At 36.5% G+C, this 25,330-nt stretch overlaps 3 protein-coding genes across 4 annotated transcripts in view; 1 reads left to right on the forward strand and 2 right to left on the reverse strand.

The window, feature by feature from the left end:
- klhdc10 (kelch domain containing 10) overlaps window positions 1-5,434 on the forward strand; it is a 12,051-nt gene extending 6,617 nt beyond the window's left edge. For both annotated transcript variants that reach the window (XM_051108253.1, XM_051108254.1), the window contains 9 exons: window positions 1-175; window positions 261-415; window positions 963-1,111; window positions 1,249-1,333; window positions 1,781-1,847; window positions 1,948-1,995; window positions 2,077-2,216; window positions 3,348-3,594; window positions 3,677-5,434. The exon at window positions 1-175 is cut by the window's left edge and continues 47 nt beyond it. In XM_051108253.1, coding sequence (XP_050964210.1) covers window positions 1-175; window positions 261-415; window positions 963-1,111; window positions 1,249-1,333; window positions 1,781-1,847; window positions 1,948-1,995; window positions 2,077-2,216; window positions 3,348-3,557 — 1,029 coding nt within the window. In that variant the 3' untranslated portion in view covers window positions 3,558-3,594; window positions 3,677-5,434. The remainder of the gene's footprint in view (window positions 176-260; window positions 416-962; window positions 1,112-1,248; window positions 1,334-1,780; window positions 1,848-1,947; window positions 1,996-2,076; window positions 2,217-3,347; window positions 3,595-3,676) is intronic.
- Window positions 5,435-7,379: 1,945 nt separating this feature from the next.
- On the reverse strand, window positions 7,380-15,913 carry cax1 (cation/H+ exchanger protein 1). Its single transcript, XM_051107109.1, has 20 exons — window positions 15,808-15,913; window positions 14,870-15,025; window positions 14,232-14,344; window positions 13,985-14,093; window positions 13,663-13,779; window positions 13,504-13,565; window positions 13,021-13,203; window positions 11,959-12,144; window positions 11,782-11,881; window positions 11,000-11,141; window positions 10,130-10,313; window positions 9,933-10,032; window positions 9,739-9,857; window positions 9,617-9,654; window positions 9,426-9,544; window positions 9,151-9,296; window positions 8,470-8,564; window positions 8,312-8,390; window positions 8,112-8,220; window positions 7,380-7,687 (listed from the first exon to the last, which is right to left on the reverse strand). Exons 1-20 carry the CDS (start codon window positions 15,902-15,904, stop codon window positions 7,614-7,616), a joined length of 2,328 nt encoding a protein of 775 aa, XP_050963066.1. The 5' UTR covers window positions 15,905-15,913; the 3' UTR covers window positions 7,380-7,613.
- A 1,781-nt stretch (window positions 15,914-17,694) lies between these two features.
- On the reverse strand, window positions 17,695-25,185 carry smo (smoothened, frizzled class receptor). The gene is made up of 12 exons (XM_051108544.1): window positions 24,389-25,185; window positions 22,918-23,126; window positions 22,627-22,836; window positions 22,307-22,479; window positions 21,903-22,122; window positions 21,698-21,821; window positions 21,519-21,611; window positions 21,147-21,255; window positions 20,803-20,988; window positions 20,452-20,600; window positions 20,171-20,305; window positions 17,695-20,057 (listed from the first exon to the last, which is right to left on the reverse strand). Exons 1-12 carry the CDS (start codon window positions 24,651-24,653, stop codon window positions 19,462-19,464), a joined length of 2,469 nt encoding a protein of 822 aa, XP_050964501.1. The 5' UTR covers window positions 24,654-25,185; the 3' UTR covers window positions 17,695-19,461.
- Between the last annotated feature and the right edge of the window lie 145 nt (window positions 25,186-25,330).

Consider the following 25,330-nt stretch of genomic DNA (forward strand, 5'->3'; position numbering starts at 1 on the left):
AACACCAACCTCTACGTGTTCGGAGGATACAACCCCGACTACGACGAATCGGGTGGCTCAGAGAACGAAGACTACCCGCTGTTCAGGGAGCTGTGGAGGTTCCACTTTGCCACAGGGACATGGCAACAGATCCGCACGGAGGGGTTCATGCCTACTGAACTGGCTTCAATGTCAGGTAACATGATAGTTTTTAGTTTTACTTGTGCCAGAAAGTCAGGAATTTAAACCTCAGCTTACCATCATCTTTGTACATCACACAGCTGTTTTGCACGGAAACAACCTGCTTGTGTTCGGTGGGACCGGAATCCCGTTTGGGGAAAACAACGGAAATGATGTCCACGTTTGCAATGTTAAATACAAACGTTGGTCGCTCCTTAACTGCAGGGGCAAGAAACCCAATCGAATATATGGACAGGTACAAAAGCTTTAAAATTCATGATGTAACCTGTTAAAGGGATAGTTAACCCAAAAATGAAATTACGCACTCTCAGGTCACTCATGTATCTAAACCCATAAGACACAAATTAAGATATTTTTGATGAAATCTGAGAGCTTTCTGACAACTGCTTAGACAGCAATGCAACTGACACGTTCAAGGCCCAAAAAGGTAGTAAGGACATTAGTCCATGTGACCTCAGTGGTTCAACCGTAATTTCATGAAGCTACAAGAATGTTTTTTGTGCACAAAGAAAACAAAAATAACGACAATTTCAGGAGTAACACAATGTGCATTCCTCTCAGAAAGCTCTCGGATTTCATCAAAAATATCTTAATTTGTGTTCCAAAGATTGAATGAAGGTCTTACGGGTTTGGAACAAAATGAGGATGAGTAATTAATGACAAAATTTTCATTTTTAGCTGAACTATCCCTTTAATCATCACAAGTACATGCTATCTAATGTATTTTAGTAAGCATATTAACTTGCATTGATTAATTGAATGATCCCTGATTTGTTTTGCAGGCGATGGCCATAATCAACGGCTTCCTATATGTATTTGGAGGTACGACGGGTTACATCTACAGCACAGATCTCCACAGACTGGATCTGACGACACGTGAGTGGATTCATCTGAAACCCAACAACCCTCCAGATGACCTGCCTGAGGAGCGGTAAGTGACTTTTGACCTTTACTTTTATTTTTAAAAAAGCTAAACGCATTTATGGCTGCCGACATTTTTTGTCTGAGGCTCAAATGTCAGTCTATGAGCAAATAAACCAAACTTCCTTGTTAATTTGTTTCCTGTAGATATAGGCATGAGATAGCTCATGATGGACAGAGGATATATATTCTAGGAGGGGGAACTTCCTGGACTTCCTATCCATTAGACAAGGTACAAATATTTCCCTGAATCACTATTTTAGGCAGTGTTACGACTTGATTTGTTTACTGGAACTAATTAACCATGCTCATGAAGCATGAAAACATCTGCGTAATTCATACTTAAATTGTCATACGTGAACCTGGACCACAAAACCAGTCGTAAGGCTCAGTTTTTGAAATTGAGATTCATACATCATCTGAAAGCTGAATGAATAAGCTTTCCATTGATGTATGGATGTATGGTAAAAAATTACCTTTAAATCGCCTTTTGGCTTAAAAGAAAAATTGATCATTTTGACCCATACACTGTATTATTGGCTATTGCTACAAATATACCCATGCAACATATGACTGGTTTTGACAATTTACATGATAAATGGATTAATTACTGTTTTTTTTTTTTTTTTTTGTCATAAATTTGAATATAAATGACAATTGTCCCAAATGTTTGTATTAGATACACGCATATAACCTTGAAACAAATTCCTGGGAGGAAATCACAACTAAGCCTCATGAAAGAATAGGTTAGTAATGCGCTAGTCTTTGACAGCAATTTGACATCTGACACTGGAAAGCCTAACGTAAATGTTTGTATTATGTGTTTATTTTGTGCTTATTTTTCAGGATACCCAGCCCCTCGGAGATGTCATAGTTGTGTTCAGATTAAAAATGGTAAGCCGATAATAATGTAAATGTTGAATTCAAGATACTTTATAGAGCTCAGTGTGTCATCGCTGTTGTTCTTTGTGGCAGATGTATTTATATGTGGAGGTTACAATGGTGAAGTAATACTGGACGACCTGTGGAAAATCAACCTGCAGACGTTTCAGTGGAATAAACTACCTGCAGTAATGCCTGAACCTGCGTACTTCCACTGTGCTGCTGTTACCCCGGTCAGTTTTTAAAAAAAATATTTATTTTTACAATTATTATTTTTTTTTTTTGGTTAGTTTTTTTTTTAAATATATTCAATTTAATGTTTTTTGTATTTTTTTTTTCATATATGTAATGTTTATTTTATATGTATTTCCAAATATATATTTAGATTTTTAAAATATAGATAAATATAAATATACACTACCAGTCAAAAGTTTTTGAACAGTAAGTCTCTTTTGCTCACCAAGCCTGCATTTATTTGATCCAAAGTACAGCAAAACCAGTAAAATGTTTAAATATTTTTCCTGTTTTCTATTTGAATTTTTTGTGTTATTTATTACTGTTATCAAAGCTAAATTTTCGGCATCATTACTCCAGTCTTCAGTGTCACATGATCCTTCGGAAATCATTCAGATATGCTGATTTGCATTTTTATTTAAAACAGTTGAGTAATTTTTTCCAGGATTCTTTGATGAATACAAAAGATCAGCGTTTATCTGAAATAAAAAGCTTTTGTGACATTATATACTATACCGTTCAAAAGGTTTGAGTCAGTGTGTGTGTATGTATATATATAATATATATATATATATATACTGGGTTATTTATTTATTTATTTATTGGTGTGGAAAGAAATTACAGAAAGTGATAGACATTTATAATGTTACAAAAGATTTCCATTTCAGATAAATGCTATTCTTCTGAACTTTATTCATCAAAGAAACCTGAAAACCTAGTTCAATAAATATTTTTTGAGCAGCAAATAAGAATATTAGAATGATTTCTGAAGGATCATGTGACTGGAGTAATGATGCTAAAAATTCAGCTTTGAAACCACAGGAGTAAATTACATTTTAAAATGCATTCAAATAGAAAATAGTTATTTTAAATAGTAAAAATACTGAAAAGTTTTGCGGTTTTTGCTGTACTTTGAATCAAATAAATGCAGGTTTGGTGAGCAGAAGAGACTTTTAAAAAAACATTACAAATCTTACTGTTCAAAAACTTTTGACTGGTAGTGTATATTTAGATTTTTTTTTTTTTAATGTCATCTTCGTACAGTATATTTATTCTGCTATTAACATTGTATCTTTTACTCTGGTAAAGGTCAAAAATTGTTATAAACATCTTTTCTTTTTCTCTCTTAGGCTGGGTGCATGTACATCCACGGCGGCGTGGTGAACATCCATGAGAATAAGCGGACTGGTTCCTTGTTTAAGATCTGGCTGGTGGTGCCCAGTCTTCTGGAGCTGTGCTGGGAGCGTCTTCTCAAAGCCTTCCCACACCTGGCCCAACTTACCCCGATACAGCTGCTAAACTTGGGCCTCACCCAGGAACTCATTGAACGCTTGAAATAAAGAAGCGAGGGAGCTGTGAGCGCGAGTGACAGATCGTGTATGTACTATGTGTGTACAATTTTTTTTTTTTTTTTTTTTTTTTTTTTTTTTTTTTTAACTTTTTTGTTTGTTTTTCGAAGCTGATCATGGGCAGGACGACGGCACTTGAAGCCAGCTTGCAGACGAGAAGAACAGGACTAAGGAACCCCATCCTAACACAGCCCGCCTTAAAACCAAAAACTATAGGATGCCTTTTTTTGTTTTGCGTATGCACCTTTTAATGATTTGGAAAATGAATACAAAACAGAAATATCCATCAGAAAGTTCTTTTCTCAAACACTACGGGTCAGTGACCCTGAATGAAAGTTGTTTTTTGTTTTTCTTGAGATTGTAATATTTATTTATTGGCCTTCAGTAGTGATATGGCGGACGTGTTGAGTTGTTTTTACTGATGTATCTTAAATTCTATTTCCTCTCCTGTCAAAGAATTATTTAAGTTTTATGAATCACCACACCACGGCATGAATATTTAATCAGCAGTGATGTAATCGGGGTTCGATCAGGCATCTGAACAGACGTATGCAGTGATGCCTGGCATTGTGATTAAGGTTTTACTCAATGAAAATGGTGCAAACAGTGTTGAAAAGTTGAATGTTTTAAGAAAATGGGTTTTCACTGAGATTTTTAGGTTGGATGCTGTTGCTCAGATCTGCAGTTACATCTGCACTAAGGCACAAACACCAGACCAAGTAATGTTTCAACAAAGCTGTACAGTCATCGCAGAGCTGTTCCCATGTTTCACCCAGTTTTGTAAACCAATCGTTACATCACTGTGAATAAGGTGCTCCTTAATTTACTTTTAATGCTTTTATTGAAATAAAATCTTTTTCCTTAAACGAAAAATCTTCATCCCTCATCCACCTGTTTAAACTGACACATTGACACATTTAATTGATCTAGTGCCTTTACTGAGCAAGATGTGATAATGTGCTAAATTTAACAAAGCCTTGCTAAACGCACTTTATTATTGTTATTATTTAACTCAAATTCTATTCTAGAACAAGCTGACCTGAATTTATAATACATAAGATGCGCACTTACCATTTTCATCAAGCTTTCTAGCACTTGATGCATTTACAGTAAATATAACTATTTAAATTTCAAACTCTTTGGTCAGCACAATGCTAATGATATTTTGGGCCTTGTGTATATCTGTACAGCAAAACAGATAACCTTCCTGTCATTTAGCAATAATGTAGCGGAGCATCTTTTACTATGCTGACCTAAAAAAAAAAAACGCTCTGAATTCAAAACATCTCTGGTCGAAATGCCAAATACAGCATCTTTGAATTCAGAGTTAATGCGTTTTGCCTTGGTGGGTTGTTAAACCTTTTACAGTTCATGGCCATTTAACTATACTCATTAGGCACCAGCAATTGATGTAGTTGAGTAAAAATGTTAAAAGAGTCATAATTGCTATTATTACACCCTCTAGAATTTGATTTACGTTGTTGAAGTAGTTTCTTCCTGGCATTAGGTCACATACATGCCCATAATATGGGCCTACCCACCCACCTTATGCCATTTTCTTTCTGCATGACTGGATTCCTGTTTGCATGGGTCAGGATTTAAGGGTGCTTTGTCATACGGGCGACGTGCAGACCGTGACAACTCCACATTTATTTACAGAAATGATTTCAACAGCGAAAATTTTCACTCAGTCTGCATGGAGTGACGAGAGTTCCTACATTCGTGTTTTTTTTTTGAGACGAGGGGTCTCGCTGGACTTCGATTCCTCAGTTGTGCAGCAAATGTTCAAGGTACTCACCGGGCTACCTGTAACTTGTGTACCAGTTTTGTGTTTTATTGTTCCAAAATTAATAAACTTGTTCAAACTGGTGGTTGTGTTGAATCTCTTGTTATTCATACGGTTTCCACAGGTCTTAGTTGTATCAAAATTTAAGGCCATAAAAAGTCTTAATTAGCACAAGAAAATCTTGTGAAAGTCTTACGATTTCAGGAAAGACGAGAATTGCGATATAGCTTAATGCCACGATTAAACTTCACTGAATGAATAAGCTGCAGGGTTGCCAGGTTTTCACAACAAAACTACTCCAATAAAGAGTTTATGTGACTTATGTCACGATTTGGTCCGTTACCCGGATGTGCGGCCAAATTGGCGATACTCAGATGTTAACAACAGCATGGATTGCATGGGTAACATAGTACTGAATATGTTGTTGTGCTATTTATGCTGTCCAAACCATGGAAAAAAACATGTGGAAGCTACTAAATAATATAGAGAAGGACTTAGTAAGCAGGAAAGGGTGCAATCTTTTGACAAACTAAAGTTAATAGGTGTTAAAGATGCGTTCAAGCAGTATTAAGATATTCACATAATATTTCACCTACCTGACCGGAAATAAGAACCAGCACGAATGTTCTCAAGATTCTTGCCCTGGAAATCCTGGTTCAGTTTGGCCAACCACAATGCCTTTTGTTCCTTAGATTGTTTTTTGCTCTCTTCTCCTTGATTTGTTATAACTTTTAGCAGCCTATAGTACTCCAAATGGTTTTCCCAATCCGACCGTAGTACAGCCCAAAACATGACAATAATTTACCATTTTCAGCAACAATAATCAGCAAAATATGCAAGTTTTGTTAAGCTCAGTGGCATTATTTACGTTCAGTGCTGCTAATATTTATGGCCGCTTGATGACACGTTGTGAAAACACTATCACGTTTCGGAAAGGGCCCTCTTGTAAGTGTCACGTGGGGGGAAAAATATAAGGTTTTTTTTGGCGGGGTTCCCCTGGTAAAATTCTCAGTCCAGGGGCTAAATATCATGTTACTGGGGTCGCTTTAACCCGCGAACATGAAAAACTACCTGTGACAACAATGTAAAAAGTAGCCTTGGCTGTGGACTTGACAACACTGCTTTTATGTACTATATTTCTGATGTTCGGTAAGTGCCACTTGCTGGCATAGAACAAATTTGCATTTTCAATAACCCCTTCTGCTGTTTTTTTTCAAACCAAAGCAAAAATCCACCCATATTTTTATGCAGCAAAAACACAGTTGTGAATGTGAACCCGTAGATTGATAAGAAGCTAATGCAAATGCATTATTAAAAAAAATCTAATCTAATCTAATCTAATCATTGAGACACTAAGATATATTACAGGGTTGGAAATTAATGAGGGCTTGTGGCAAAAATGCAACCAAAATGAACAAAAATGTTCCATAAATTCAAGATGAAGGGGCAAAAAATGCCCCTGCGCATTTAAACAAGGTATTACAGCTGTCATGATTAAAATAGAATGTGAAAATGAAAAACGGATGAATGAACCAATCAAACGCGTTTCTGTTGAATTTAGGAATGCATTAGCCCTGTTGATGAGTGCGCACGTTCAGTAATTCCCTCATCATAAACAACACAGTGCAGATACGATGTAAATAAAATATTAATTTTGTAGCTTCCGTGATTATAGCAGGAGTTTTTGCATAACTTGAGCTAGACATGGCTAAGGTCATAGACTGAAATGTTTGCCTATGAAGCCAGAATGTGACATTCCCAAAACAAAAATAAAACGTTTTACTGTTTTCTATATAGAATCAATATTAATACTCCTCATTACAAAGAGCCATAATCTACCATAATAATACAGTCTTATGAGTTCCTGTTTTTTACATGTATGATTCAGATACAATTTTAAACAGTCTGTTGCTACTGATAACAGTTTAAAATATACAAAGTAATTGGGTTGACATTAAAGACAACATAGTGTTTTTATAATAAAAAGGTGATTATAAAAACTTGTGCACAAGTTCATGAAAGGAATACAAAATTTATTATTTTATTCTGATAGATTGCTACATCTATTTCTTTTTTGGTGAATGTAAAATATTTTAGTCATTTTTAAGTAAACACACTTCAATCCAGCTCACAAGTAAGAGCTTACATACTTCACATGCTGGAAAATATTCCATCTGAAGAACTTTACAGTGTATATAAGACAAGAGCACACACAAACATGTCAACAATAAAAGATAATAGTGAAAAATCCTTTTTTTTTCTCAACATCCAAGAGGAGCAGGTGCAAAAAAGTACAAAGCCAGAAGAATAAGGTACACGACCACCAGAGCCGTTCCTGTTCAGAAAAATAAAAGTAAATAGTTAGTAAACACCATTTTATATAACAATGCAGCCTGAACTAATTGTACTAATCTAACCAAATCTAAACAAACTGTATTACATATAATGATGCTAATAATTGTCTTAAGCACAACAGAAATATTTTAATAGCTCACCCAAAAATAAAAACTATCAGCCTTTTTTAAACCTGTATGACTTGCTTTCTTCAGTGGAATACAAAAAAGTTATTCATAGATGAATATCCAAGCCGTTCTATTCATGCAATGAAAGTAAATGGTGATTGCGGCTGTCAAGCAGGATTTTCAAGGCTGTTCCTTACAAAGCTATTGTATGGCAACATAATGGTGCATAAATGATCATACACGTTTGATTTTGTACAAACTATTAATTTAATCAATAATACTAATAATAATGCTTACCCTGGAAGTAGTCCGACTTTCCATCCATAAATATGTAGTTGACCAGAATAACACTAAAGATGCTCGCCCAGAGGTGTAAATCACTGAATATGAGAACAAAGCCAACATCCTTGGAAGAAACAAAGAACTTGTGTCATACTGCAGAACTTAAGTAACAGAAACCAACTAAACTATTTTTTTTTTTTTTTGGAGTGACTTACATAAAAAGCATTGAACATGATCAGCAGCGGGATCTGCAACATGCAAACCTGAACTGCAATACAGCTCCCCACTTCCAGACTACATGACAGCAAATATGCATATTAGAGCCATAGTGAAAATAGTGAAATGCACCAAATTAACACCAAATTATTGTAACCTGAGGCTGATGTTGTTCTGAAGAGCAAACTGGATCCCATTGACTATCTCAGGAAGCTCAGGAACCATAGCCAATATAGTAACTCCAATAAAATACTGGGGGGAAAAATATGTAAAATTTAATATAGAGCACGAATAGGGACTGTGCAATGCAATGCAATGCAGTGCAATGCAGTGCAATGCAGTGCAATGCAGTGCAATGCAGTGCAATGCAGTGAAGTGCAGTGCAATGCAGTGCAATGCAGTGAAGTGCAGTGCAATGCAGTGAAGTGCAATGCAATGCAGTGCAGTGCAGTGAAGTGCAATGCAGTGCAGTGCAATGCAATGCAGTGCAGTGCAGTGCAGTGCAATGCAGTGCAGTGCAATGCAGTGCAGTGCAATGAAATGAAATGCAGTGCAATGAAATGAAATGCAGTGCAATGAAATGAAATGCAGTGCAATGAAATGAAATGCAGTGCAATGAAATGAAATGCAGTGCAATGAAATGAAATGCAATGCAATACTGGGGTGGGAAAAATATCTAAAGTTTAATATAGAGCACGAATAGGGACTGTGCAATGCAATGCAATGCAATGCAATGCAATGCAATACTGGGGTGGAAAAAATATCTAAAATTTAATATAGAGCAGGAACAGGGACTGTGCAATGCAATGCAATGAAATGCAATGAAATATGCATGTACCTGTGAGACACTGGAGTTGGAGATGATAGGTTTGATGTGCTCGGTGCTGAGATCAGCGCAAGCTGCCATCAGTACCGTAGCCAAAATAAGCACCACTAGAGCTCTTGATCTAGACCAGTGAACCACTGCACCATGGTCACTAACAACTAATACACACAGAACAATTAACACGTTAAATAAAAGCATCACACGACCAGCACGGCATCATCCAAATGCAAAAAAAAAAAAAAAAAAAAAATTAATTAATTAATTAAAAAAAATAAATAAATACGCACCATGACAGTGGGCATCACTGACATGGATGTCATAAATATGCGAATGAGTCTTAAGGGTGAAGATCAGACCAATGAGATACGCAGCAGGCAACAGGACAGAGATCGTGTACACTAAAGGCCTGAAAACAAAAACGCAGTTTAGACATTAAAAAATCTTTACGCTGTAAAAACAAGCGTGTTTGGATACTCACTCGATGTGACTCAAAAAAAGAGGTCGGTTGTTTTCGCTCTGTAGGAAAACATCACGATCACTGTGTTTTGCATATTTAACTTATGTCTAAATGGCTTGAATTTTATTAAGTAAACAACGTACCAGGTCATAGTGGCAGTTATTACATATGAAGGGTTTTGAGGTGTTACCAGATGAGTTGTTACAGCCCTCACATATAAAGTTTCCATAAGCCTTTGAAAACAACGTGGGGGCGAAAACACCTGTGGTCAGACAGAGGTGAAGCATCAAAAATAATTCATTCTACACAAAAACAATTTTTTTTTTTCTCTTCTCACCTCCTACTGATATGAAAAGCAGGGCTGAGCTGACTCCTGCCGACCTGCTGTTGAATCGCTGCTCTCTGTGTTTGCAGCCGCCGATGATCATACAGATGCCCTAAAACACAATGTATGTGTGGCAATTATCAGAGATTGAGGGATAGAGTGAGGAAGCAGCACCACAGGAACACACACATAAACACACTAGTTCTCACAGGTATAAAAAGGATGCAGCCCAGCAGGGTGCCGGTCAGAGCAGACTTGACGATCTCTGCGTAGCACTTGTTTCCTGCGCGGTTACCCTGCAGCAAAGCTGTGATGTAGAAAGCCATCTCCGTAATTGAGCCGAACGTGGCGTTTACCACCGCCCCCACAGCAAAGTTACTCTGTGCGGAAATACTACAGAGAAGACACTGGTATTCACACAGATTTTGAATGTAAAATAAAATGAAACAAAATAATGAATTAATCAATCAATTATTAGTAAAAAGAAAAGACACTTGGGAAAGTAATATAATATGTGACCCTGCACCACAAAACCAGTCATAAAGGTAAATTATTTGAAATTGAGATATATCTGAATAAGTTTTATATTGATGTATGGTTTGTTAGGATATGACAATATTTGGCCAAGATACAACTATTTGAATATCTGAAATCTGAGGGTGCAAAAAAATCTAAATATTGAGAAAATCACTTTTAAAGTTGACCAAATAAAGTTCTTAGCAATGCATATTACTAATCAAAAAAGTTTTAATATATTTATAGTAGAAAATTTACAAAATATCTTCATGGAACATGAGCTTTACTTAATATCCTGATCATGATTTTTGGTATAAAAGAAAAATCAATCATTTTGACCCATTCAATGTATTTTTGACTATTGCTACAAATATACCCGTGCTACTTAAGAATGGTTTTGTGGTCCAGGGTCACATATAATGTAGTATAATAACAATATAAAACTAAAATAGGCACATTTAAAAAAATAATAATAATAATTAAATTAAATAAAATGAATAAATACATACTAACTACTAAATATATACCAATTTAACAAACAAGTATGGATTTTTAAATATTACCTTGCTATCCCCATCCCAATGTAGTAAGACAACGGGATAATAGAGCTCAAAGCTATAGCAAACTTTCCTTCTGAGCTCACATAATAATTATCTCTGTCCACGTAGCCAATCACCAGAGTGAAAATTACCAGCGGCAACAGGTCTGAATACAGTTTTTTAAAGATCTTAACATGTCCATAAATGATGCATTTCATAAAGAAAACAATAAAGCTAACAAAAGGTATTTATCAAGGTACCATTTCAGTTATTTATACAACAAAAAATGGTGTATAAAACATATTCACTTAGAAATTGCTAGTAAATTTCACAAATAAGTACAAAAAAAGGCAATTAACACTAATTAAATGCAAAACTATATATTGCTGCCATTCAAAAGTTTGGGATCAGTACGATTTTTCATGTTTTTTAAAGTCTCTTACGCTCATCAAAGTTCCATTTATTTGATCAAAAACACAGAAAAAAGTAATATTCTGAAATCTGCCATTTAGAATAACAGTTTTCTTTTTTAATATACTTTAAAATATAATTTATTTCTGTGATGCAAAGCTAAATTTTCATCAGCCACTACTTCAGTCTTCAGTGTCACATGATCCTTCAGAAATCATTCTAATATGCTGATTTATTATCAATGTTGGAAACAGTTGTGCTGCTTAATATTTAATATTCAAAATCAGTCTTTACCACCATTGTACCATATATGTCTCATAAAAAATATAAATAAATCATAAAAAAGTGCTATTTCATGTGACAGCTTTATAAACAGCCATAGGCATGAAGGATACTGACAGCAAACACATTGATCCCATCCACAGTGTATTTGTAGTAGTACCAGTTAAAGGCACGGTAACAGCACAGCAGAACTCTGGTTTCACAACCTTGTGGCTAAAGAACAGAAGACACGGCAACCATTAGTATAAAAAAGTGAAATTATCTAATGTAAAGAGCAGAACAGTGCTCACTTTTTTTACAGTCCGAATTTTGACCTCCTCTGGTGGCATAAGCAGAATGATGCTCAAGGTCCTGACATTCATCTTTGATACCGGGATGGTGAAAACCATCATCCAGGACAGGAAGATGGCCAGGATGTGAACCACGGCCAGCAGCGGGTATCCCAAAAGCAGCCAAACATATGTACTCAAGCGACACTAGGAAGAAAACATTAAAGGGAACCCTGGGTATTAAGACTTGCATGACTTAATATAACATAAATGATGTCTCTTACTGAAATACGTAGTAGAAAACCCCTGAAAGATTTATGTTATTTAAAAAATCCACATGGTTTTATCCATATTTTGGGGTGCGCCATTATTTTGATGATGTCAGATGGTTGCACTCGGTGAGCTACTGGCACTACCTGTTTCTATTTTTACCCAAAATACAAAACTCAGAAAATAAAATACTGATACGATGCCACATTGTGCAGTTTTTGGTTGTGATTTTCAGTCGTAGGGCATCAAGAGAAACAATGCAAGTCTTCCATGATTTTCCTAGCCATAAGAAGAGGAGAAAAGAATGGGAAGATGCCTGTGGATGAATAAAAATTCCTAAAGCCCCACATCTTTGTTCTCTCGACTTTAGCCCTGATCCCTTTGAGGCTTTTAGTAGACCACAGCTACTGAAAGAGCTTACAAATGGCATAGACAAGAAGTGCTAGATGCCATCCTGGCAGGATAAAATCATGCTAATGCTCGTCATGACGCTGCAGCCACTTAAGGAGTTTCCCAGCTTGGGTTTCATTCGATATCCGGGGGCATTTAGACTCTTTGTAAGGGGGAAAAAAAAAAATGATTGTATGGCATTTGGTATCACCACCTGTAAGCTCTTTCAGTTGCTGTGGTCATCCAATCGCTATTTTATTTTATGAGTTGTGTTGCAGTAGTAATAGAAAAAAGTAGCGCCAGTAACAAACAATGTGGAGTGCAAACAATGTGGATTTTTTCATTTTTTTAAACCCCAAGAATGAATTACAGTATAATGATGGCCTATCAACTAGATAAACTGTTCAAAACTGACAGTCTCACCCAGTAACGAGGTGGTTTTGGAGGCAGTGCAGTCACAGGGATTTCTGTGGCGACGGCAGGAGCGGAGCGCAACAGAGGTGTAGACTCTTTCACCTCAGAAGACTCCTTTACTTCATCCACCTCCTCCGGAATAGCCTCACAATGTGGGAATTTCATACAACATTTCCTAACCAGGCTGCTGCTCTGAAATAATAATTTAAAAACGTGCAATCAATTAAAAGAATTCGCATTCAAATTTGAATCAGTGATGTATTACGCAAAAATGTGCAGGAAAGCGAATTCTTGGAAGCCAAAAATGATTATAACATGGAAAACCGCTTTGGAATGAATGTCATATGCCATGCTGCAGGCGTTAAGACAAGCTTGCTTAACTAGGCTTTGCAAATCGATTAAACAGCGTGACAGAATTTTTAAAAATACATGTATAGGCTACCTATATGTCTTTTAGGAACGTTTTGCAGATGTATATATTTTTCCACTTACTTTCTGTAATGCCTTTCCAAAAGGCCATAAGAAATACCCTGACAGCTGCAAACAGAGTTTTCCTATTATAAAATATGAGAGAACAGACTTAAATGAGAATAAAGTGTCAAAATGCACTGGACATGGATAAAAATGAATCAGAGAAGAACCCTGACATACCATATGGGATCCCAGCAATGGTGCAAAACATCAGCAGACTAACCAAGAAGTAAAATAAGGAGATCCACCAGCCAAACAACAATACATATAACACATTTCCAACAGTGTCCAGTGATCCTTGTAAAAAAAAGAGACTAAAACCATTAGTTATCAAAGAGACAACAGTATTTTACACATTCTTGTGAAATGTTTTTTTTTTTTTTAGTGTTACTGAAAGGTGTGCTTGTGTTTTCTTTAGGAAACGTCACTTGGTTTCATTTTTTATCTATTGCAATTGCGTTCATATATTTTAAAGGACTGTCCAATGACTGTTTTTTCTAACCTGAATGATGTTTGATATAGTTGAGCTCCGAATAAAGCTCTTTAACTACATCGGATCTGTCTTCAATGGGTCGTTCGGTTACATGACTCTTCCATTTCCTGAAACCAAACTGGCGCACACACACATAAACAAATCATTTCCTCCAGTTATTCCACGGATTTGCAACCTTATTCTGTTTTTTCCTCACTCTGGAAAAATCTCTGACTGTTAAAACAGGAATATTTTATAAGCGCTCATATTTACACACCCTGTAGTTGTTGGCAAGTTTATGTGCCTCCACCTCATTTTCTGCATGGATGGTGGTTCTGATGCTCGCTTCCTGCCAGACGTCATCCGCGCAACGTGAATGCAAGGAATGCCCTGAAGAAAACAGAGAACAAAATTATTTGTGATTATGAAATGATTAATGATCGAAACTCTGCAATATATGCATATATTTCAGTTAAACAAAACGGCTGATTGCTTGTTCTTTCTAGGGCCAATAGCTCCTGATTTCTAGGGCCAATAGCTAGTACTAATTTTTAAGATTTTTAAAAATTAGTAATTTCTATGCAGTAAACCTAGAAGATTTGACTTACTTTATATTAAAAAACACTTTAAAATGCAGTTTCCATATAGATTCCTAACCATTTTCTGTATTGCTTTAATATAATTTAGATAATAATCAATATTAATTATAAAAAAAAATCAAATAAACATTTACAACAAAAATAAACACACACATTGTTTATTTCTGTTAATGCTTATTTTATTTGTATTTATCTAAATGATTTAACTTTTGTTTCGTTTACTATATGTGGCTATAATAACCCTGACACTTTCATATAACAAAACAAATTACCACTTATGAATTGAGTAGACAGACTAGAGTAGAAAGACACTCACTGTGGGCAGAGAGGCATTTTGGGGTGTAGTGTCCTAAATACTGGGAGTTGCAGGGGGAAGGAGTATCTGGGATCTCAAGATACGCTCCAGCTACACACAGTCTGTCACACTGCGAGCTACAGCGGTGGCCTTTGGGGTCATGCTCCCAAAGGGGCTCTAAAGGTCACACGGAGAAAGAAATCAACGTCTCGGTGGATTTAGAGGTTTCTCATGGTCTGATGACTTGGTTGAGTCCCCAAACAGTCAGTCTGGAACTAACGAAAGACTCCTGATAGTCACATGAACATCAGTTTCCCATATAACATCAGTGAATCAACTGTGTCTGATTGCATTGCCAATTGATATCATGGCATGAGACTGCAGAAAAACCATCAAAGGAATAAAAATAACTAAACAGCAAACAATGTTTACTACCATATTTCAAAATAAGAAGTTAAATGTGCACATAAACGTGAATTAATTTCATATTTAAAACATTACTATATATGTAAATTTTTTTTTTTTTTTTTTTGCAGATCTGAAAAATGCAGATATGTGTATAAGTATGTAAATTTGCGTCAGATTAAAAACAAACAAACATTTAAATAATTTTGCACATCACTTTTGTTTTTAACTTGGTGTTTACAGCAGATAAAACATTGAAAACAGGTGAAATCAGTCTCTCCTTACAGGTGTGACACATTCCCAAAATCCCACTAAAATCATACTTCTTTCTTATTTGTCAACATTCACTAAAACTAAAACTGATATGAAGTTTCTACGACTTAAAGTCGTAAAATTATAAATAATTTCTGTAGATTAGGAGAATCACTGATACCAAAACAAACAAACAAGGCAGACAAGCAAATAAACTAGATTAAAATAGTCCTAATTAATGCATAAGAAGAGTAAAAGTCTCCTTAAACTTCTTAATAATTGTAAGATGACTAAATACTCGCCTGAGCTCTCAGTGGACCGTCGCCTCCGACTCTCCACATCAGTGGACATTGTGTGTTTGGTGTGAGCCATCCTGCTACAGTCGAACGCCTCCACCATCAGCTCATCTGTAGCCACAAGGGTTGCCAGGTTTTCACAGCATAACCCGCCCAATTTCCGCGTTCAAATTCAACCGCGTTTTGGAGGAGGTCCCCCGGTAAAAATCTTGTTTTTTTTTTTTTGCCAAGGTTCCTCTAGTAAAAATCGCATTCCAGTGGCTAATTATCACGTTTTTGAGTTTTTTTTTTTTTCTGTGTCTTAACTTTTACAAAATTATATGTATAATGTCAATAAGATTTAAACTGAACCCACAGTGCCACGACTACTACTATTCATCTTACTATTAATAAAAGATTACAATAATATAGTTGTAGCAGGTATTAAAGTCATAATATTGAGAATCAATTTTCAAGAATAAAATTACAAGATAAACGGTTTGGTAAATATTTAGGGATTTCAGGGTCTTTTTTGTGCAGGTCACGTTGCGCCAGAAGGTGGCGACAAAGTTTGTCCTTACAAGTGAGTCACTGAATCATTTACTCAGTTGATTCATTTAATGATTTATTTTTAGGAACAAAAAGCCACTGCTGTGTTTCCTGCGATTTAGTAACGTTAGTAAATTCGCTTGCTGGAGCAAAACGGACTGACTGACTTTGAATATTTCCTTATAAAATGTAAGTTACTCATCATTAGATTCTTGTTTGTTTAACTATTGTATCCACCTTGTTTTTCCCGTAAGAGCAGGGACAGCCATTTGTAAATTTTATTGGTCTGGCTTCCAGTCTCGTCCACGTTGTCTTTAGCTGTGCAAAACATATTGTTTTGCTGCTTGATATTGCAATTTGTTGTGTCTTAACATATTATTTTAATGTCTTATCCTAATTATGAACACACTGGGTTGGAGTGCAAACTCTTAACGTTACTTTCGCGTTGAAAAATAAGGTGGATAAAAGCAAATAATCGTACTTGTAAGCAGACCAACTTGCTCAGTCAGTATATATTTTATATAGAGCGAATATAATGCAAGTATTAGCTCACAAACGTTGTGTACAAATTAAATATATTTTGTGTTGTTTAAACTACTTCTTCAATGTGGAGAAAATCAAGAATATCAATGAGAGAAAAATATAGGCTAATTTTTCTTTACAGATACACTTCTTCGTTTAGTGTTGGGTAGAGATGTTTACAATATACACTACCGTTCAAAAGTTTGGGGTCAGTAAGACTTGTAATAGTCTTTAAATAAGTCTCTTATGCTCTTCAAGGCTGCATTTATTTGATTAAAAATATAGAAAAAAAACAGTAATATTGCAAAATGTTTTTACAATATAAAATAATGTTTTTTATTTTAACATACTTTAAAATAGAATTGATTCCTGTGATGAAAAGCTGAATTTTTATCAGCTGTTACTCCAGTCTTAAGTGTCACATGATCCTTCAGAAATCATTCTAATATGCAGATTTATTATTAGAATGATCAATGTCGGATAATATCAACAGTTGTGCTGCCAAATATTTTTTGGAACCTGTGATTTTTTTTTTTTTCAGGATTCTTTCATGAATAACAAGTTTAAAAAGTACAGTGTTTATTCAAAATATAAATATTTTATAACAATGTAAATTATTTATTATTAACTTTTAATAAACTTTTAATTATTAACTTAATACATCCTTGGTGAATAAAAGTATTAATTTCTTAAAAAAAAAAAAGAAACAATAAAAATGTACTGACCCCAAACTTTTGAACGGTAGTGTATATATCATATTTAATTATTTTTTATTTTATTATTATTCAAATGTGTGTGTGTATTGAAAATAACTTTGAAATATTTATATCATTTTATCAACATTTTATAATCTGAATCAGTACATTTTATTCAATAATGGTATGTCAATATTAAAAATATATACAAAGGAATGAGACTCCGACAGGAAAACAGCAAAGATCACTCACACACATGAAAATACTGACATAAAATAGCATTGATAAGGACAGACTGGCTCTTATGAGAAAATTACAGCAACAGTGATGGGGGGAAAAATAGATGTAATCGCAGTCACAGAGCACAAGCATCTTCATTAAACACTTTTTCTTAAAATACATTCTTGAAGGACAGCTTCAAATTGTCAGAAAAATGCTGCACAGCTGCTTTTCTGTTAATATTGCCACAGATATTAACAGCGATCTAAGCAAAATTGAACAAGGACGTAATAAAAAAGTGTAAATAAGCTTAACAAAATTCACACCGAGAATCAAATCCATATGTGTATGAAAAAAAAACACTCCAATGGGTGTAAAAATGTGATCTAAAGTATGTACAGTTTAAAATAACATAAAATAAAACTGGTGAAAAAAACCCCAAAAACAACATAAAGTACAAAAATAGTTTTTGTAATAGCACTGTACAGAAATAATTGTCAATGGAAACTGAATCTTACATAACCATTGGCATTTTGAGCTACAGTTTTTCAAACAAAAACAATGCCCTTTATTTTCTCTTACTCTTTGAATGAGAGAGATGGACTTGTTTGTGATTGCACCAGGCAATTTTTCCAAACAAAAACAATAATAGCTATGAATAAATTCTCTTTCTTAAGAAATAGCAGTTCCTTTTCTTGATGTCTGTAAAGGTGTGTGCAAGGATGTCTAATTGTGAGGTTTTCCAACAGATACAGTACAGACTGTCTTTTTGTTCATTTTAGTATACATAAAGTATATCAATTTGTATTTTTCTGATGTAATGGTTGACTGTTTTGTTAGATAAGACCCTTATTTCTCTCCTGGGATCGCCCTTCGAAGCTGCACTGAAACTGCAATTTGGACCTTCAACCCATTGGTTCCCATTGAAGTCCACTATATGGAGAAAAATCCTGGAAGGTTTTCCTCAAAAACCCTAATTTCTTTTCAACTGAAGAAAGAAAGACAAGAACATCTTGGATGACATGGGGGTGAGGAAATTATCAGGAAATTTTCATACTGGAAGTTAACTTCTCCTTTAAGTTACCAATGCTGATCCAAAATTAGATTAAAGGCTGTATCTTGGCAATACTTCAATCTGTTGAAATAAAACTTGGTACACTTCTTTAGCACCATGATCTGAAGGCATGTACCAAATTTGATTACAGCGCCACCTACAGGTCAAGAGATCTGAAAAATGGCTATTTTTGATTATGACAGATAGGCAAACCTGTCTGAAAACAGTCATTATGTTTGTGATTCCATTGGAAACTCCAGTGCTGTAGAAATTACACAATTCCCCTTTAAGATAAGATGTAGAATTCGTGAATAAAGCCCTTTTACACACTAACCTGTTTCCAGACAATGAAAGGAATCAAAATTATGTCATATTAGCCCAGCTAGCGAACTGAACAATATGTACTGTCACGAGAATCACATCCGGGATTGTTATGAAATCCATGTACAAGGCACAGATGTCTTTATGACTCTGTTTCATAACTCCAGTTCATAATTCTTATTATCACGAGAGTTGCTTAAAAAGTATCATCCTTTAGACAAGCAGAGCCAGCACAGCAGTTTAAATCCACTTCTGCTCCAGGTTCATTGTTTGGCATGAGTATCCAGCACCTTTCAATGCGCAAAATGAGCACCAACAACTTTAAAAATCTGAGTCAGCATCCAATAGCTCAGCTTCCATAAGATTGGTTCTGGAGTGTATTGGAACACCCCTCCTGCCATCGCCCCGTGGCACAACAGCAGTCCTACCAGCATCCATCACCGAAGCCTCCTGCCCAAGGTGTCGGAAAACCCCATTAGGTTGCCATGATGATTGCTGGAAGCCACCCGTATCGTCTTGCATGCTATCTCGTAGTGTCATGGGATTGGCAAGAGGGAGGCTGGAGGGTTTATTCCGTAAGTATCCCAACCCACCGTACCTCTCCTGGTAAGGAATAGGACATGAAGGCCTGAATTCTGGAAAGGCTCCAGGTAGCATATCCTGTTCCTCCTGCTGCTGTCGCTGCTGCTCCCACAGGTTAGCCACCAGACTCCGGTGACCTGGAAGTTTTGGGAGACGGGGGACTGCGCTGGGGCCAAACTCCCTTCGGGGGTAGGCAGGATTCCCTTCGTCCGCTGCAGGACCCGTTGGCCGTATTTCCTTCCTTCTCTTTTTCTTCTTCTTCTTCCTTTTCATCATTTCAGGAGAAATTTCTGCTTCAACCATCCAAAATTTGTTCCTTTCCTCTGGAGGCGGAACTGTGGGGAAGCATGCAATTAATTATTAGAGCAAATTATTTATTGTTACATCAGTTACAGGTAACTATTGCTTATATGTTGATGAATTATTATTTAAGAACCAGAGCACTAACCAGGTGTTCCTGTGGGGGTCACAGAGATATCCTGTGGTAAAATCGCCCCTCTTCTAGCCACCATCTTGGTCACATGTTGTGCCCACGCAGAAGACATTTCCATTGATGGCTCATTCAGGTCAAAGTTAATACCCGCTGTACAAATCGTTAACGAATTGAAAGTTATTTCTAATTTTTAATATGGGTAGCAAAAACAATTTTTAGCTTTGAGGTCATTTATGTGCTAGTGTACGCCTACAAATGTAGAAAATTATCTTTGGAATGTAGGAGAAGGTGCTTACCCACAGGTCCCTCATGAGAAACGGTGTGCATGCTGAAGGACAGCTCTTTTTCTGGATCCTTTTGCAGTTCTTTTCGCTTTGAGAATGCCTTGGCAATCATTTTACTTTTCTTAATGCGTTTCGGCTCATCATCACTTCGTCCAAGAATTCTTGGATCAAGAGAAAATAGTTAATATTAGGCTTATTTTTTTATTTAATACAATTCACAAAATATTACATTATCTCAGTAATGTCATCCAAGATGTTTGTGTCTTTCTTTCATCAGTTGAAAAGAACTAGGAAGGAAGGAAAACTTTTTAATTTTTTTAAATTATTGAAAAATCTTATTGTCTCTGTATGTTTGTCTCCTACCTAAACCAGGTACGTTTCCAGATAAGGATGGTGGCCTTCGTCCAGACCCACGTGCTCATTGCAATGCCTGTGCCGAACATCGAGAAGAGGTTGATCTTCTCCACCAGCAGACTAGGCCTGTTCTTGATGGCACACTCTGGGATCGGCTTGTTGGTCTGGTGAGCTATGGTGACATTCGCCTCACATCTGTATTTAAAACAGATTTATTACAAGACAGCACTAGTAGGCCTCTACAGCATCACAACCATAAAACAATGTATGGTAGATAAGGTAACACACATGTTCCCAATGTCTATAAAATCCTACATTGTCTAGAAAAGCTAGATGATAGAAAAAAGACTCACAGTACATATTCCCTGAAGCTTTTTTCCCATTCAGCTTGGTTAAAAAAGTCATAGAAATGGCAGCCAAAAGTGATGAAAACAAAACCAAAGGCCAAGAATCCAAATATACCTGAGAAATGAAAGAAAAATGGAGTTTGCTCATTTTAGATGAATGAACACACAGAATTCACAGAATTGACATCAAGATTGAATAATCTCTAAATGTAATACTATATATATATATATATTTATCATAATAAAATAGCATTCTATTACGATAGTTGTTTTAAATTAAAACACTTCAGTAATTATGATGGTTATCATTTTGTTCTTAATGAAAACTCTTCATGCTGTATAATTTGCAAAGAATTTAATGAGGAATTTAAAACTTACCAAGCCTCAGCATGGTTTCATTGATTTTACTAGCAGCTTTTTCACTGAGCAACCCCGGATGGTTACTTTTAATGGAAAACAATGTCATAACCCCTGGAAAACAATAGTTTTTATTATTCCACATGTATAAACCCATCTCTTTATGTCACTGTCAAACATAATGAAAACATCTCCCTTACCTCTTATGAGGAAATAGCCGCCAACCACCAGGACCACCCCGATTGGAGCCAGAACAAACCCTGCACGGTATTTGTAGTTCTTATAACCAACAAAGCAAATTCCGCTAACCGAATCTCCATCCACCTGTGGAATGTTTCATAGTGTCAAAATAAACCACTGTGAATATGCTGCATAAATACTGTACGAAAAATGCAATGGCCTTACCTCTGCAATGGCCAATATAGCAACTGTCAGTATGAAAGGAATTGACCATGTGACCAGGTGAAAATAGGACGTTTTCCCAGACAGAGGCTGATGGGTGGTGCCCAGGGCTTTGAACGATGTGTGCCAGGCATAAGTGAGCATAACAAACCAAATAACCCCAGACATTAGCGAATAATACACAATGACGAAGATAATCACGCATGATAGTGTCTCGGTGGATCTAGAGAAAAACAAGCCATGGAAAACGGGCATTATTCATACAAATTATTATTACAGTTCGGTCCAGTTACTTTTCTTGGCAATCAAATGTTTCTGACCGTCAATATTTGTAATATGCAGTGTAACTCTAATTTAATGTAATCTAATCTTTTGGAAGGTGGATTTTCCATTGGCTTCATACTTACGATGGCTCTCCAAGCCGCATAGTGTCGTCGCTTTTGCACACAATCTCCTTGCGGGCTCCGTCCATGAACTGAGCGAGCCATCCAATACTTCCGATAAAGAAACATGCGTTGACGTAAAAGAGGATCACAGCGGGGTAACGGTTGGAATTCTTCCAGTCGGCGAGAAATGTGGCCTGTGGGAAATTGCAAGCAGGAATAACATCCAAAATTAAAGACTGCAACCGAAACTTGAATGACTTTCTGTCAGAAATAGGCCTACTGCACACCAGGATGTCAGCCAGCGCGAGACTACGAAAACCCGTCTTCGACGGTTCACCTACCAGCGTAAAGAAGGTACACAGGAGAGTGATGGAGCCGAAGATGGCAATGTAGTTATGCATGTCCGAATGCTCATCTTCCGTGAATAGGGGATTGTTGCATTGGATCCCACAGCCTTCCACGTCCTTGTACCAACTTGCCTGGATGTCAGTTTTAACCAAGGGAGCCTCACACTGTCCAGAAGTGTTGAATTTGATCTTCTGGACCTCATTCTGAAAGCCAAAAAGTCAATTTGGTCACATCATGTGAAATGCAGACCGAACTTTTAGGGCGTATGCGAATTGATGACTTACCTGGCAACCCTTAGGGAACTGCTCCTTGTTTTCACACTTGAGAAAGTTGGGCCAGCCCCTCTCCCGCTCCACAATACTGCAAGGTTTGCGTGTAGCTTGGCACAGGTGCTGGCTGGGCAGTTCGACCTTTCCATTCTCACATTTTGGCATGTAAACAGCACACAGCAGCGGCTGAATGACGGCCCAACAGCGAGGAGCGTTTCTCAACCCTGAGAACAAGAGATTGGGAGATTAGATGTTAATTGTTTGAGAAAATAGTGTCTAATTCTCATGGGCTGTCTGATTGTTTGTCAAAATAATATTTGTAGAATTAAATCAGGATATTTATAAAGTTTAGCTGCTTCCAATGGATATTTGTGACCCTGGACCACAAAACCAGTCTTAAGTAGCACAGGTGTATTTGTAGCAATAGTCAAAAATACATGGTATGGGTCAAAATGATTTTTCTTTTATGCCAAAAATCATTAGGATATTAAGTAAAGATCATGTTCCGTGAAGATATTTTGTAAATGTCCTGCTGCAAATGTATCAAAACTTAATTCTTGATTAGTAATATGCATGGCCAAGAACTTAATTTGGACAACTTTAAAGGGGATTTTCTCAAAATTTTGTAATCTCGGCCAAATATTGTCCTGTCCTAACAAATCATCAATGGAAAGCTTATTTATTCATAAATCTCATTTTTAAAAATGTATCCTATGACTGGTTTCGTGGGCCAGGGTCACATTTAAAAACTTCCCTTGCAAAACAACAGAAACATCACAGAAATTCAAATGGTTTCCACTACAAATGCCATTAAAAACATAACAAACCATCCAATTTTAATCATATTCCATTAGGATTTAGTAGTTTTAACAAGCAACCAAGATAAGTTGACCAATTACCAGTAGAGATCAATAGGCACCATTACACTTTCTATTAAAACCAGTACAATTCCCATTATAACCAGTAATATCATTACACTTTCTTTGATGGTTTCAATTGTTTTGTTTTTTTTAGCAGAGTTGGTACAGTAGTCTTTTTAGGAAATGGCCCATGGGTAATGGACTTTCAGGAACAATACAGGAAACTTTGGGAATAAGGTGTGAATGTGAGAGGAAGGAGGTGAATTGCTCATTATGGGGCTCTTGTGAAAATTAAAAACATGATGGCATCAATAACTGATGCACAAGTCATTTAAACATGTATTTCATATAATAGCTTTTATAATTAACTCTGTTTACTATGAATGACAAAATCATTAAGGCAGAAATGTAATATATTTTTATGTTCTGCAAAACATTTATTTTTCTCCAATTTGCATGTTAATTGCACTGGAAACAACGTATTCAGCAACATAAACCTGACATACAATCAAAAAACCGATAAGAATTAAAATGATTTTATTCAGGCTTATAGTAACTAACATAATGAAGAAAAATATACAAATAAAAAATGCATGTGCGTATTGCATAATAAAATAGTAACTTACCAGACCACATGGCTAATTTCTCCAAGGCTTCCTCCTGAGTTTCTGAGTCTTCAGCCAAAATCAGAGACGTGTGCGTGTACGGCAAAGGTGAACCAAGGCACGTATTGTATTTTAGCACTTCACAAGTTGTGGATTTCTTGCAAAAGTCGTTGAATACCGTTTCATTTGGGTGCAAGATGACCGCCTGGGCGATTATAGAGGTTGCTGCCCAAATCCAAAGCATCCAAAAGCCTCCAACAATGGAGCAGAGGCGCTTGGAGGACATCTTGGAGGAGCAACAATGTAGCGATGTTTCATCAAATGTTTCCAAATAAACTGTCGATCTCCAGTCCACGGAAGGTTTCAAACCAGGTTAAAGTGTGGATATTTCCTAGATTCCCGATTCGACATTTTCCCTTTTAGAAGAAACGTCTTTTCGCCCGACTCCAAAGTTTTTTATGCCTCCTTTCTCTCTCGCATACTATTGAAAATCTCTTCATTCTACAAATGCGGCGCGTCAATGTAGATGTAAACAAATGTTGCGTTTTAAATTCCAGCGCATAGTTCAGCCCAGCTCCGTTTTTCGTTACTCTAAAAAGTTGGAAGAAACCAAATAGCGTTCACCATCCCCCACTTTTGTGATGGAGGAAAAAATGTTGCCTTGAAAAGTCTGGGACTGGGACTGTAACTTGATCCCGGGGCTGCGCGCTCCGTCCCCCTTGAGCGCGCCCCCGCGTCCCCCAGTTTACAGCAAAACCAGTGTGCGAGAAATGTTGTCAAAACTCATCTGCTCATCGGACGGAGACCTGAGATCCAGTGATCATAAAATGTCTTTCAGTTTCACAAGAATCCGTTTTTTTCCTGACTCTGGTATGCACAAGGAGGGGGTGCACATACACACACAAATAACAAAAACTTCTGCTCCCCTCCCATCCCCCTCATGCTGGGGAAAAGCAATCCATG

This window comes from Labeo rohita, chromosome 4, assembly GCF_022985175.1.
Source record: "Labeo rohita strain BAU-BD-2019 chromosome 4, IGBB_LRoh.1.0, whole genome shotgun sequence".
Lineage (NCBI taxonomy): Eukaryota > Metazoa > Chordata > Actinopteri > Cypriniformes > Cyprinidae > Labeo > Labeo rohita.